Source organism: Fusarium pseudograminearum, chromosome 2, assembly GCF_000303195.2.
Source record: "Fusarium pseudograminearum CS3096 chromosome 2, whole genome shotgun sequence".
Taxonomy (NCBI): domain Eukaryota; kingdom Fungi; phylum Ascomycota; class Sordariomycetes; order Hypocreales; family Nectriaceae; genus Fusarium; species Fusarium pseudograminearum.
Genome location: NC_031952.1, coordinates 868,480 through 882,752, shown reverse-complemented (window position 1 = coordinate 882,752; position 14,273 = coordinate 868,480). Strand labels below are relative to the sequence as shown.

The 14,273-nt window shown below is 45.5% G+C and overlaps 4 protein-coding genes across 4 annotated transcripts, besides 1 other annotated feature; 2 read left to right on the top strand and 2 right to left on the bottom strand.

The window, feature by feature from the left end:
- Nucleotides 1-2,909: 2,909 nt before the first annotated feature.
- Nucleotides 2,910-3,968, top strand: FPSE_09528 (uncharacterized protein; the record flags this gene model as incomplete). Its single annotated transcript, XM_009262645.1, has 6 exons — nucleotides 2,910-2,950; nucleotides 3,001-3,013; nucleotides 3,059-3,119; nucleotides 3,166-3,303; nucleotides 3,358-3,757; nucleotides 3,809-3,968. 6 exons carry the CDS (start codon nucleotides 2,910-2,912, stop codon nucleotides 3,966-3,968), a joined length of 813 nt encoding a protein of 270 aa, XP_009260920.1.
- A 337-nt stretch (nucleotides 3,969-4,305) lies between these two features.
- Nucleotides 4,306-5,502, bottom strand: FPSE_09529 (uncharacterized protein; the record flags this gene model as incomplete). Its single annotated transcript, XM_009262646.1, has 1 exon — nucleotides 4,306-5,502. The coding sequence occupies one exon, from the start codon at nucleotides 5,500-5,502 to the stop codon at nucleotides 4,306-4,308; it is 1,197 nt and encodes a 398-aa protein (XP_009260921.1).
- Nucleotides 5,503-7,931: 2,429 nt separating this feature from the next.
- On the top strand, nucleotides 7,932-9,156 carry FPSE_09530 (uncharacterized protein; the record flags this gene model as incomplete). The annotated part of the gene is made up of 4 exons (XM_009262647.1): nucleotides 7,932-8,287; nucleotides 8,341-8,458; nucleotides 8,516-8,565; nucleotides 8,619-9,156. 4 exons carry the CDS (start codon nucleotides 7,932-7,934, stop codon nucleotides 9,154-9,156), a joined length of 1,062 nt encoding a protein of 353 aa, XP_009260922.1.
- A 555-nt stretch (nucleotides 9,157-9,711) lies between these two features.
- Nucleotides 9,712-13,990, bottom strand: FPSE_09531 (uncharacterized protein; the record flags this gene model as incomplete). The annotated part of the gene is made up of 8 exons (XM_009262648.1): nucleotides 9,712-10,094; nucleotides 10,155-10,505; nucleotides 10,657-10,804; nucleotides 10,867-11,444; nucleotides 11,496-12,832; nucleotides 12,862-13,229; nucleotides 13,634-13,667; nucleotides 13,950-13,990. The coding sequence occupies 8 exons, from the start codon at nucleotides 13,988-13,990 to the stop codon at nucleotides 9,712-9,714; spliced, it is 3,240 nt and encodes a 1,079-aa protein (XP_009260923.1).
- Nucleotides 12,299-12,499: a microsatellite.
- Nucleotides 13,991-14,273: the final 283 nt, after the last annotated feature.

Below are 14,273 nucleotides of genomic sequence, written 5' to 3'. Positions count from 1 at the left end.
GGGGATTCACAGCATGTTGATGATTGACTTGTACGTTATCCAGAGACTGGCAAATTCTAGATAATTCACCCTGTATCTTTCGGGGACTTTGGTTGCTGTTTAACCCAAACCCCTGGGCAAGATGTTGAACAAAGTTTTAAGCTATGTCTCCGAAGCATGTGTAATGACTAGGGGGCTGAGTGCATAGACCCTCCGCCCTGCATATCACCAATGATGGAGAGTAGTTTCCGAGCTGATTACTTACTTAACTTCAACAGCCGGAGATAAAACTCTTTCCAAATATAGACGCTTGAGATGCTAGTCAGTGGGCTTTTCAACCGTTCCTACAAGCCTAAATAATAATATCACAAGATCGTAAGGTAGGGAACCCAAAAATAAAAGTTTCTTGACCACAGAACAAGTAAAAGACATCTTGATATGTCATTTTCCATCTATAAAAAAAGTAACAGAAAATCCAAAAGAAAGGTCTCGGAGGAGTCAAACGCAGTCATAACCGTTGAAGTAAAACATTAGGACAAGACAGGTATAGCCATCCTAATAAAAAATAGGATTTGATGTTATAACTATATCCTTTAACCCGACTCGTGATCTTGATCAGTTGTATCTCTGGGGATAAATGGAGAAGTCGGGAAAAGGTCCATAGCCACAGAGGGGAAATCTTCCTTCCACCAGAAAGACATGTTGGCAGTCATCTTCTCATATGTGTGTGTTGGCGAGTTATCCTTCTTATTGAAAGAAAGTGATGCTCCTAACAGTAGTATACCAGAAATTCAACAGTAAAATCTTCTCATAGATTCTGTCAAAAATAGTAATTGCAACAAGCCACCCTGCAGAATGAAGAGCAGGACGTTTTTGGGGATGTCCTGTTAGCTGCTTATAAAGCCGCGTCTGGCTGTTTGCGCTGTGGGCATTGGAGTCATAATGCTCGAAAAAGTGTGATTGAAGATGGAAACCTTATCGTCAGGTCTGGCTGTTTGCGCTCTCTAGGATAAACTGAACCTAAGGCTTAGTTGCTAAATAATGCCTGATTGCATCTGCGCCTTGACGATGGAGATTTGTCGTACGAATAATAGCTCGGTATCGTTTTAGGACCTGCTTAGCCTTGGATTTGACCTAAGGTACTATAAGAATCCCCTTATTGTCGGTCAAGTCTTGTAGCTGTAGGTTATAGTGGGATAGATCGGTGCTATCGCTGGGATAGCAGTAGTAAACCACAGCTAGCTAATGTTGGCGTTAATAAATGGGCAGAAGATGCCGACTAGGAACACTTACTGACGCAATGTGGTTGACGGTAGGCAAAATTGTTAAGATAAACCCCTGGTTTTCACCGGTGGTTGTGTTGTTTAGGGTAAAAGCGCACGTAAACGAAGAAGTATTGACGGATTGTAGGATGTATGTAATAGGTAATGAGGTTGATGAAGGAGGGATGAGGAGGGAGGAGGAGAGATGAGGTTAAGGTTGAGGGTGGTAGTAAGAGGGGCTAAAGTTGTGCTAAATGCGAGCGTTTAGATAAACTCAGTTGGAGCTCCTTCTGGAGTCTAAAAAGTTAGAAAATTAGCTTAGAATTTGCGTAAAAGATAATAGGAGCTAGAGGTTTGCAGGAGAATTATCAAAACCACAGCTTCAAATCCACTTGATACCTTTCTGCATTAGCGCTGTATGCACTATAGATCTTGCATAATGCATCCATGTGCAAAGCTGTCATTGATTTGCCTGTCTATATGTTGGGCGAGTGCGGTTAGGCTACCAGATCTTGCTGCCATATATTATCTTGGGGATAATGACAGTTCGGATGGCCTTGGGCGGGATGCTAGGCATGGTTTGCAGAAGCCGCGCATGTGGTTGGCGACGGATCGGGCGAAGGCAGCCCGTTGTTCGATGTGAGTTCGGAACGATAAGGCAGAGTCAAGGTGACCTCTAAGCCATTTCAGAGTAATGGCAGGTTTAATGGCGATGTCGTTGTGTGTAATTATGGGAGCTGAGAAATGCGTAGGCCACTGTGGTCATTCAATGATGTTGATTGTGCTAAGTTGCTACGGCGAGGCATAGGCCTAAAGGCGCTGTGCGAAGCCCACAAAACTCTATGACTAAGCGGCTTGAAGCTTTGGCCCGCTACAGAGCGGGGCTGGAGAAACGCCTTGGAATAAAAATATAAACAAAAAAAACTTCAAAAGAAAGGTCTCGGAGGGAGTCGAACCCTCGCTGGCGGAATCAGAATCCGCAGTCATAACCGTTAGACCACGAAACCTCTGAATTCTTAGTCTTACGCTTGTAACCATGAATTCTGAATTGGTGATGAACGATTATGACTTTACAAACTATATTTGATTGACTCAAGATGTCGAAACCAGTCATAACCATGAATTTCAGTTCTGTAGGGTAACTTTTGTTGACAGATGAAGCCAAAGTCTTCAAGAACAACGGGTTTATTTTGGAATTTAATTGTCAGTTATTTATTTCTATTAGAGTTCAGTTTCCTTCTGGTATATGTTAATGCTTCGACTTCGAAACTGGCACTTGTCACAACTAGCTCGGCGAAGTTTCCTCAGAACTTTGAACGGCTGGGTTTCCACATGGGTACTCTTTTGTGTCACTGGAGAACTTGCTGATTGCCTGAATGGACAACAACGCCTTTGTATACTGTGCATGAATTTGAGACTGGGGTTGCATTGTGACTTGTTACACGAGAGTGCCACAGCGCTTACTGTGTCGTTTCTCCCTGTCACATCGACAGCCTGATATTGTACGTACATCAGAACAATTGCATGCACTCTGCCACTCCATACCGCCTTGTCTTTATTGTTCCTCCCGAGTCTTGAAGCAAACAAGTTAGACTTTGACAATAACGTCTGGCGATAAAACATCGAGGAATCCACAGTCATCAACTTTGAGCTAGATAGTCACTTATCATGGTGGAACCAGTCTGGGGTCCTCAGACCTCGTATCTCAAGTAAGTCCTGTTTATGCTTATTTAGTCAACTCAGCACTAATTGACTTAAGCTTCTGTGAAGAGGTATTATTCTCCGATTGACTCCGCATCAGCACTAATAACAATTAGGATTACATCGTCACCCGTTACATTGCCGAGTTTATTAACACACTGAGTAGTCTTTCCTACAGTAAGTTGTGCCCAGTCCTCTGCGTGGGACATCTAACCTCTTTCAGTTGTCTACGGAATTTATGGCCTTGCCAGCTGCGACAAGTTCCCAACGGCCTCTCGTCTCATTCCATATTGTGGGCTGATGGGCGTCGGAATTTGTTCTGGAGGCTACCACATGACACTCAAGTACCACACCCAGATGTGTACGGCTCCTCCCCTTTTTTCAACGATGCCTCTCTAACCATCTCGTTTGCCAGTTGACGAACTATCGATGCATCTCCTTACCACACCACTCCTCTATCGACTGTTATCCTACAATGCCAGTCCCCAACGCACAAAGGTAGTAGGGCTGGTCCTTTCAACACTCTTCACAACTGTCATGATCACCCACGTTGTTCTCGACGAATTTCTCTTACATGCCATATCCTTCGGGCTAGGAGTTCTGATAATAGCTCGACGTTCGCTCCAGATCATCTCCCAACGAACTCTGGAAATCGACACGAGGCGCGATCTACGGAGTATCTCCATTGCTGGTATAAGCTTTTTTATCTTCGGGTACGTCGTCTGGTTGATCGACGATTGGGCCTGTCGTTACTTGACAGATATCCGGCACACCGTTGGTGTACCTTTTGCATTCTTGTTCGAACTGCATGGATGGTATGCTCAAGTTCCCCCATGACAAAAGCTTTGTTAACTGACATGATTTAGGTGGCATTTCTTCACAGCCATCGGAGGTTACATCGCCGTCATTGTCGTTGACACCATTACTTCGAACGAAAAGGTTGACAACCCTACATCTAGATTAGCTTGGCCTTTACCTTTGGTAGCTAGACTCATGGCCAACTCAACAGTAGCGAAGCCAACCTAGTCTGAGTCACAGGAAAGATAGTGGCGCTACATCTTGCGATTTGGAACGTACGAGCCTAACCAATACACCCTATAGAGTATAGTATATAATAAAAGGTTTATTGTTGAACTACTGATACCGTACTGTTAGGAGCATCCATCTTGGATGGCTCGCCACCTCATAAAATAAAATGTTAAACACTACCTTGGACATTGAGTTGCATTAAAACCGGCACTGGTCCAGTGACTGATGGAAATGCAAGAATAGCTCCAGTAAATATATGGGCTAGGGGATCATCGGTATTTTGCTCTGATCTTCTTCCAGTCCCTGTTTCTTTCGACACATCTGCCTAGTAAACTCACAGCTCCCAGGCAGTAAACGTCGTCAGCCGACGAAACTTGGGAATCAGGGAAAACCCGTCACTTTGACGCTTAGCAGTTATGTAGCCCTGTTCTCCCACATCATCCACCTTATCCTCCGGATTCTCATACGTCAACAATGGCGGATCCTCTGTCCAGCAGAGATGACGAATCTTGGCAATCTCGTACATCAGCACGACCCTGCAGACAATGACCGACGCCATGAGCCGTCCAATTAGGGGCATGCAGTCTCTAACCGAGATGAACAAGACACTCGAAAAGACGAGCGTGCCGAATATGATGTGTGCGGCGATAAGTAGCGAGATGAAGCCCACGAAAAAGCTGTAGAAGAGTGTCTCCGGTAGGAAGAATATCTTTGTAGACCCTCTCCTCTGCCATGGGACTATCCATGATTTAAACCATGCAAATGCATCGCCGTCTTCATCATACTCTTCATGCTCAATCCTCACCCGGAGACTGAGTGACATGGCTGAAAAAATATGCGCCGAAGAGCCTATAAAGAACCAGAGTAGAATGAGGTAGGATAGATGTGGTGCGAAGACCAATACAACTCTGGAAGCCATCTCGTGACCCAGCTGAGCAACGTTTGCGATGCTGGCAAAGACTAACACATACTCGGCGATCAAGATGAGCGTTTCTGTACCAAACGAGTAAAGTTGGAGTCGGAGACGTCCCTGGCGTCTCTCCAATGGTTGAAACAGTTGACGATACTCAAAAAGACGCAGTGGTGGTATACCAGGGGAACCAAGGCAGAGACAGAGGGCAAGGAAGGGACGTCTCCCACAGATGAACAGAGTCGAAGTCTCCTCGACACCTGATCCCAGAGAGCTCAAAATGGCTGGTGTCAAACCCAAGACGACGTTTGCAGCTGCCATACCGGCTTTCATGTACTCAGGGGAATATTTGATGATGCAGTCTGCTAGAGGTACGACATTCGCACAGGTAGAACCAGACCCAAGCCAACGAGATGTTTTGTACCATTCTGACCTCGGCATTTTGCCATCAATGTAGACGTCGTATTCTGCTGAGCAGTTGTCGTGGATGATGCGCTCAAAGATGAACCCCCATTCCTTATAGAAAACGTGGAAAGGTTCCATGTCAGCCATGGCGGAACCGACGTGGAGGATAAGAATAGCAACACAAAGCACAAAAATATGCTGAGTGAAGCGAGCCATAGTAACGACAGGAGTTTAGGTGCAGTATGTAAGATATGCGCTTGTTTCGATGTTGAGGATAGGACTGATTGATTCACTTCATGGAATGAATTTGGTGCTTCAACATTCTTTTTATCATTCATTATTATACAGCTTGATCGAGTACTTTGACAGTGTTCTCTTCACCGTGTCTTGACGGCTGCTCTCTCCGCATGTAAGCAGCCAGTGGGATATCCAAACCGTTGTGTCACGCACACTCTACATTTGGCAGGCCCAGCGAAAACTTGGCGAGTAAAGGCTGCGACCGGAGGACATAAGGGCGTCTTCAGCTTCCGTACCTCTCACTATCCTGTTGAATGGTGGTTGAATGCAGGACGAGAAGGGTGTGTTAGTTCCCGGGGAACGTATTAAAACTGAAGAATCAGATTTACCGATTGCGAGAGCCTTCCTTGATGTCGCTGTTGTACTGCCTGCAGCCATCTTCACAAAAATTGGATTGAAGCGCGCGGTAATTTGTCATCGATGTAACTCACGAATTATCGTCAGTGTATATGAACATCGATGCATCACAGCCTAGATATCTGGCTTCATGACGAGGCCGCCACAAACTATGAAAGAAGCGAGGACTGGTTGATAGGGAAAAAAAATCAAAATGCCAAGATAAAGTGGTTGTCCGATGAGTGAGATACTGGGCGCATCAAGATTATGAGGGATTTGGAAACGTCAGAAAGTATCAGTACAAAAAGCCTCACTCGAGTAGCTATTGAGCCTCATGTCTCGTATATCTTTTCATCCATTCCAAATGCTCAAAGGTATTAGCCAGATGCAGGAAGTTATAATCAAAAGGATCAGTGTTCAAGTTTGGTAAGGAAGATTTTTGTTACATTGGATTGAGAAGTGAATACCAATTCGAAATACCGGTCAATATAATAACATGTACGTGGACTGTCACTACTTGAGAAGGACCCCATCATAGTTGCTTGACAGATATGTAACACGTATCTATCCGTCTTACACAGTCACTTGAAAGGCAGAGATGTATTCCCAGAGTCTTACTGATACCAGCTTCTCCTTCAATTCCGATGCATATGGCCTTTGCCAATTAAGATACGATTTTATCCCTTATTTTTAAACTCCCGAGGATTCTTTTGGGGCTGTTATTCCAAGATTGGGGAGGACACTCGTCCAAGTCAGCCAAACAGTATATAATGTCACTGGTACTGTCCTCAACCTTGTTGTTGATAATGAATCTCCCACATGAAAGGACTTTCAGCTTTAGTTCCGAGGTAGTACAGATTTCAAGTAAATACTCTAGCTTGTCCATTAGACGTCTCCTACTGAACAGACGTCCCCGGAGATTTTCAGCTGAACAACTGTTTATGCACATTGTTGAGGCTCTTAACTCCTTTCTATTAACATGCACCCTAGTAATGCCAAAAATATTCCGAGACCTTATCCCGAAGGCTTGCATTTTGAGGCCCCCCGCCAAGACAAGATACCCCTGAAGCTGATCACAAGTCCAGGTCGAGTAACCATACTTCATATAGGCTATTCAACCTCCGTATCACATGGGCGCCAACTGGCCCCCAAATAAACTCTGCGATCAGGATCTGGTGCGAGTATTGTCTCTGATACTAGATTGGCAGGTCCTGTTATGAACGATAACACGTTTCTCTTAAACATTTCATCCTTATCAGGGGTAGAACGGCTGAAAATGTTGGGATGTACTGTTTCACAGTGCCATCGATGCATGATGTTTGTGTAACACAGTACTGTACAGTATAATGCAATCTCCAATGTCAGCCGCATCGGTAATCTTGACTCAGAACAGTCCGTAAGCGCCTCTCACCCCGTTCTGAATGTCACCACTGGGATTACCCATTATGGTTTGCTGTATGGGTGCAGCAAAGGGGCAAGTAAAACCAGGCTGTGGTGGCATAATAGCTGAGAGATTGAGTATCTGAACAACCATCTTCTGTGTCTGTTTTCTTTCTTCCCTTCTCTTATTGCGTTTTCGTCTGTTGTCGTCTCTTACTTTGTCTTGAATCGTGGTTTCGGGTGAATTTGTTGTACTTTGCGTTTCAAGTCCATTATTTCACCCATGCAGCCAAGATAATGAGCCATCCAACCTGTGCCTCCAGGACGATGCGAGGTTTGGTGTTCGTTTTGTTAGCCATCCAGACATATTTCCCTTTTGTTTTCTCCAAACCTGCACCGGCCCAGACCGTAGTGTCTTCAATCCTCAATGACACCAATCTGGCAGTGCCAGAATACATAGCACGGCATGGTATGGAACTAAGCATTTATTTATCTTTTTTACCGATCTAAATGGCAAAACATGTTCTGCCATGAATAATAATAACTATTGAACAGCACCGCTCGTTTATCTCCATTCAGACGATCCATTCTTGCCGGCGGATATCCTCACTCACATCCGACACACGACTCCCATGATCGATCGCAAGCCCGTCCCAAATCTACCAGAGCTTGATCTTGATAACTTGGCCATCCTCAACGACGTCTCTGTCCACGGCGATCAAGCCGTCGCACTTACATCCAACGACAATGTTACAACCTTACCGTCATGGCTGCTCGGAGAAGCTCCCGACGACACAGGCAGAATAGCCAATGCCACGCCATGTATTGTCCTGCTCGTCGAGCGGAGTCAACGAGATGTTGATGCTTATTTCTTTTATTTTTACTCTTACGACCAAGGCGCAAATATTTCGCAGGTGTTGCCGCCCTTGAATAGTCTGGCGGGGGGCATGGCTGATGGGATGCACTACGGTGATCATGTTGGTGACTGGTAAGTCTTGTCGTTTCATCTCTTTCCAATGATGTCTAACTAATTGTTCCCAGGGAACATAACCTTGTCCGCTTCCGCGATGGAAAGCCGACTGGGATTTATTACAGTCAACATTCAAGCGGTGCAGCGTACAATTGGAACGAAGAAGGTCTGTCACTCAGGAATGATCGGGTATGTCAATGGTTTGTCAAGAAACGAATAGCACCATTGACTGACACATTTCTGTAGCCTCTTGTATTTAGTGCCTGGGGCTCACACGCCAACTACGCATCGTCAGGGTAAGTTGAGTCTCGGCTTGTACACTTCTATTCTAACCCACGGCCCATCACAGTGATCACGTTCACGACAAAGCTCTCTACGACTGGTGCGATGCAGGAAAGCTATGGGATCCCATCTTGTCCGCATACTTCTATCACATGGATCCCACAACCTTCAGACTAACGCGCCTGTCGCCTCCGGGATCAACCTCACCCCCGACGACGAACTTCACATCATTCTTTTACTTCACCGGCATATGGGGTGACGAAGAATACCCAGAGAATCATCCCAATCAGAAAAAGGTTCCTTATTTTGGCCTCAAGCGCTATGTCTCAGGCCCACAAGGTCCAATCTGGAAAGGACTTGTTAGGAAAGGGCTGTTTCCTGATGACCCAGAGCCAAAGAAGCTGATACAGTACGTTGTTGGAGCTTTTATGACGCTATATCCATATTGTCTTAAAGGATGGAGAGTCTGGGTCTTTCTGATAGTGCTGATAGGAGTCATTGTATTCATGGTACTTGGTATCAAGCGAGGTGTAAGGCGTTATAGAACCAGGAGAATGGGCTACAAGAGGATAGATACTGAGATTCCTTTGAGTAATCTCAGTTAGCACTTCAACCTACTGGAAGAAATATAATGTATAATAGACCCATGAGAACATAGTTCGGTAATTGTCGTACGGACTGAGATATACATGTATGTGCAAGAGCTTTGATATGTCTCCTTCATACTCCCCAATTACAATTTGTAGTCCATGTCAGACATCACTTGACAAAGTTCTACCATAAGTCAGATCCAAATCTAGTCAGTTCTATCCAAGTAGTCTCACAGAACTCACGATTAGTGTCAACTATGAATTCAGTGAAAGTTGTCAATTTCAATTTGGTGTATGTCTGTGTGTTCTGTTCTAACTGGGGGAATTAGGGGTATCATGGTCTTTGATCTCATCATCTATACGTTTGATAGCCACCAACCAAACTTTGAGGCAAATCTTTCCTCCGCTCTGTATCGAGATTCTCTCTAGAAGCATCACTCAACTGTACCCTATGCCATGGATTCAAAATATTTGCGTGCTGCCTTTCTTTAGGTCTTGTCCACCTCAAGCTTCAGCATCATGATTGTCGGCATCGTCGCTCATGACCTCTTGTTCAGACGCAAGGTCATCTTAGATGACGGAATCCGGAAGCGTACTTGGAATGGCGAGATCCAGATCGAGGATATGCTCCCCGTAGTTCTCCGTTTCAGCCCAAGCGGCCTCCCATGCTTCGACAAGAGCCCGGATATTTTGCTGAACCTTGTCCTTCATCGCCTTCTTCTCAGGATCTGTGGAATGGTTTTCCACAAGATTGTTGACCAAGCACGATATCTGCCTCTTGACGTTCATAGGCCCGCGGTTGGCGGCCAATTCCAGTTGAATTGGCATCCTGGCGAGTTTGTCTGCGACACCGTCCACAAGGCTGTCGACCACCTTGTCGCACATGGAAGTGCCATCTTCCGTCATCTTTTTCTCCATAGCCTCTCTTCGCCTAGCGTACACACCAGTTCCACCTAAAACTTCTTTTAGTTTCCAATCGTGTCATGGTGTTAATTATTTATGGAATCACTTACTATCGCTCAGTGCGGCTGCGAATGTTGGCTTCATTTCAGTTCTCAAGCGTGGGGCAACATTAAGGGTGATAATGATCGCCTCCTCGGTAAGCTTTGCCAGCACCTCATCAATCTTTGTTTTGGTGGTAATCTTGGAATCGTCTAGAATTGGTCGTAATTGATTAAAGCGAGCTGAAATCATGGGAATCTTGTCGTGGATAATGTTTTGAATCGCATCCAGGTACTCAGCAAATAGCTTTGAGTAATCCAACATCATTGGCTTTCTGATGAGTGGTAGCTGTTTGTGTATCTTGGAGCCCCAATCACGGCTGAGTGTCTCAATAATGGGTGTGGCTCTGTCTATGATGTTAGCTAAAACCCAGAGTGAGCGATTAAGATGTTACTAGCAGGTTTTCAATCCAAGTGTATCTGATCCCAGAGGAAGGGCTTATGTATGCCTCGCCATCGCGTCTGAGAATGGCGTCGTGGGTGGCAAAATGCATTCTCTGGGCTTTGTATTTACTCTTAGGGTCCTGAGGATCTCTGTATGCCCATTTCTGGACAACCACTGGCCCTTCTTCCAAGAATCGTTTCTTGGCAAGGTCTTTGTGTTCGAGAAGATTGAGGTTGCGGATCTCGCTACAGGCCTCGGACAATTTAGAGCCGAGCTTCTGCAAATATTTAGTTAGAAGAGAATTCAAAGCAACTGCAAACAATTGACAAAGAGGCTTACACTGGTGTAAAGATCATGTATAGGAGTCAAGATGGCCTGCAATTCGGATCGTGTGAAGTTGAAGTCGCCATCTTGCCCGTTTGTTGCGGAGTAGGTGCGCATCAGAGCCATGAGCTTGTCATATCTGTCCAGGATCACATCAAGATGTTTCTCACGCTTTGCCGAGATAGCTTGGTGAATCCACTTCTTTGCAGCAGGAATACCTGTACACTTCTCGTTTGGGAATCCAAACATCGGGTTGTCGTTGCTCTTCAACTGCCAGAAAGCTCTGGTTGAAATTGGGAGAATTGGGAGGATAAACGAAGACTCTGGATGGGGTTTTCGCGAACGTTTACCATGAGTCAATCTGCTCTTCCGTTTGGCAAACCCAGCACGAAGACTTGCGATCACACGAGCATTGCGAGTTTGGATAGCTCGATGATAGATCCAATGGCGGTTGTTCTTTATCATGATGGGGATTTGTTTTAGACGAAGCTCACAGTCACTAAGTCGTTGCTCAGCATCGTTCAGGTCATCATTTGCTTCATTTCGCTGTGTTTGCGAATTTAACATGTTCTTTTTAGTCGCGTTTGCATCTTCTGAGGTATGTTGTTAGTATATAAATAAACCAGTAGCGCTGGCGAACTTACCTTGCGACGCTGACATGTGTCTCTGCATCGCGCTCTCGAACAGCGTTGCAGCATTCTTCAAACGGCGTTTCTGCTCGTCCTTGAGTGTTTTGAGCTCTTTGCATCTACCACTAAGGACGACCTTTTCATGTTTGAGATCTTCGAGTTGTTTCTGTTTCTGGGCAACTTCTTTGTCACGGCGCAACTCAGGACATCCAGCGATGTATGAGTCAACCGTCAAATCGTCCATCTTCGAAGCGATGACACAAAATCCGCGACCATTCATCTTCCCACGAAGCCTCATTTGTGCTTCGTCGAACCCATTCTTCATGAGTGATTGGCCTTGCTTCTCATCTGTCGCGCGGATGATGGGGCTCACCACCATTCGTACATCCAGCGTGTGAGAAACCTTTTGAGCGACTTCAGAGCGACTTTGGACGGCATCACCACATCCAGGAAGATCGACAAGCGTAATTCCAGGCTTAAGAATGTTAGCCTTAACATAGATGCGAACGCCTTTAACCAGCGGCCACGGACGAAACTGGTCCCCACCCTCATCAAGGACAGAGGTGGAATCCAGGAATGGTTTGATACCAGTTGAAAAGATGTCTTGTGTCTCTGCATGAAATGCCACTGCACCATCTGTGAGAAATCTTGTAGCAGTGGGATTTCGCTGAAAGATTATTCCAGCCGCCATCGTGTATGTGAGTTCCTCGGGACATCTCTTCGCAAGTTGGAGCAGTTGCTCCTCGTCCATATCCCAGACAACTTGGATCTCGGGAAGTTGGTAGTCGATCGCGCTTCTCAGGGCTTCTATGGTGTCTTCGTTATCGTCATCATCCTCATCATCACCATCGTCCTCACCGTCGTCATCATCTTCGTTGTAATTGTCGTCTTCGTTATCGTCATTGCTCTCGGAGTCGTATTCATCCTCATCGTCGTCCTCATCCTCACCATCACCATCGCCGTCGTCATCGTCTTCGTTGTAATTGTCGTCCTCGTTTTCGTCCTTGTTCTCGGAGTCGTGTTCATCATCATCGGCTTGGCCACCTACGAGGTCCGACCAGCGATTCAGGTCTTTCAAGAGTGTCTCAAGTATGCTCGCGATCTCATCTCTCTTTCGAAAAACAATATTGGCGTGGAACCTGCTGTCGGGATCATCCGACCAATTGTAGGATATCATGCACGTTACTGCGGTAGATGCAGCTTCCTGACCGGATGGTAAAAGATCTTTCATGTCTAGGAGTGTTCCCAAGAAAGATGATTTGCCTGCTCCTGTCGGCCCTTCTACTCCGACCAGAATCTCGCAACGTTCGTGTTTGGTACGGACATCGTCTACTCGATATTCAGTGAAAGTTCTGTCAGATAGCAGATAGTTGGGTGATACTTGCCATGCTTCTTGCACCAATCTTCCACGATCCGCAGTCCCATCATGATGGCTTCTGGGCTGTCTGTCGGAGTGCGTAGCACAGACTCAAGTGCTGTTCGAGTCTTGCTGCAATATTCTTCGGCTTGTACGACGGCTTTCTCCTTTATCTTGAGACGTTTTGCATCTCTCGACTTTCTACATCTTTTCCAGGGAAATGTGTTCGGAGCTAGCAAGACACCAGTAGTAGCATTGGCATGGCGTTTGGTGCTTGAGGCCCCGTGTACCTGTTCAAGTTCGGTAGACCGCTCGCGCTTCATAGGCTTAGACGACGCCAGCGCGTCAGTCGGCACCATGCTGGCAGATGAGGCACATGTGCCTGCCGGTACCTTGTGAGGAGATTTAGTAAACGATAATAGAAACAGAGAGGGGACGATGAAAGAATAGACAGTTTCGAGGTAGCACCGCTCAGTGTTTGAAGGATAGAGAGAAGAGAAGAATGGAGCTAGAGTTGGAGAAAATGTGAAATTTGCGCAGTCGTGAAAGGGGACTGAGAAAAGACAAATGAGATTAGGCTAGTGTACCAAACGATGAAAGATGATAGAATGTGATAATCTCACCTTAATTGAATTTATTTGCTGAATGTTGTTGAGGCCGCGCAAAGTCAGGGTTGGATGAAATCAGACGAGGTGCTGGTTTGTTTCACCAGATTAAGGAGATAAGGAGGAGTTGATGTGAAGTGGAAGGGAGAAGGAGGGTCTTTCCAAAGATGAAAATCAGAGGGGGCGCTAACCTGAGGCAGTGAATCATTAACTCGGAATGAGCTTCTGTTTGAACGAGTAGTTTGATGCTCCAGGGTGAGAAATATTTTGAATGGGCCTCGCTTGACTTAATATAAATAACCAGTTGACCCTTTGTCAGTCGGATGCAGTTGATGGTTCCCATGACTTAGGCATCCATGTCCCCAAACATTTGCGTTCTCTTCACGTTTAGAACCAGCTACTTGATAATTAAGCATTTATTAACCTCTATGTTAATCAGGAGATATCAAAAGTTGACCATCTCAACACGCAATGGTATTGAGACTCTTTTCCCATTTATGTACTTACCCATCATCTTCCACCTCTTCATTCGGTTCTACCACCAGCATGATTCTTCAGTGAACTGAAATAATACAGACTGTTACGGAGTATTGCCAACTAACAATTTAAAGTATAAATGCGAACCTCTACTGCGTCGATTTTGAACTGTCCAACATGTACATCGTCCTTTAGGGTAATCTTTGATGAACTCACGCTGCAGAATTAACGCAGCGAAATGGAAATAAATAATTGTAAACTCCCATATTTTACTGGTTTCGATACTAGTTCTGGATTTCCAAATGGTGAGCCCATAGAAATAATCATGATCAGACTGCCATCCGTTGAAGCAGA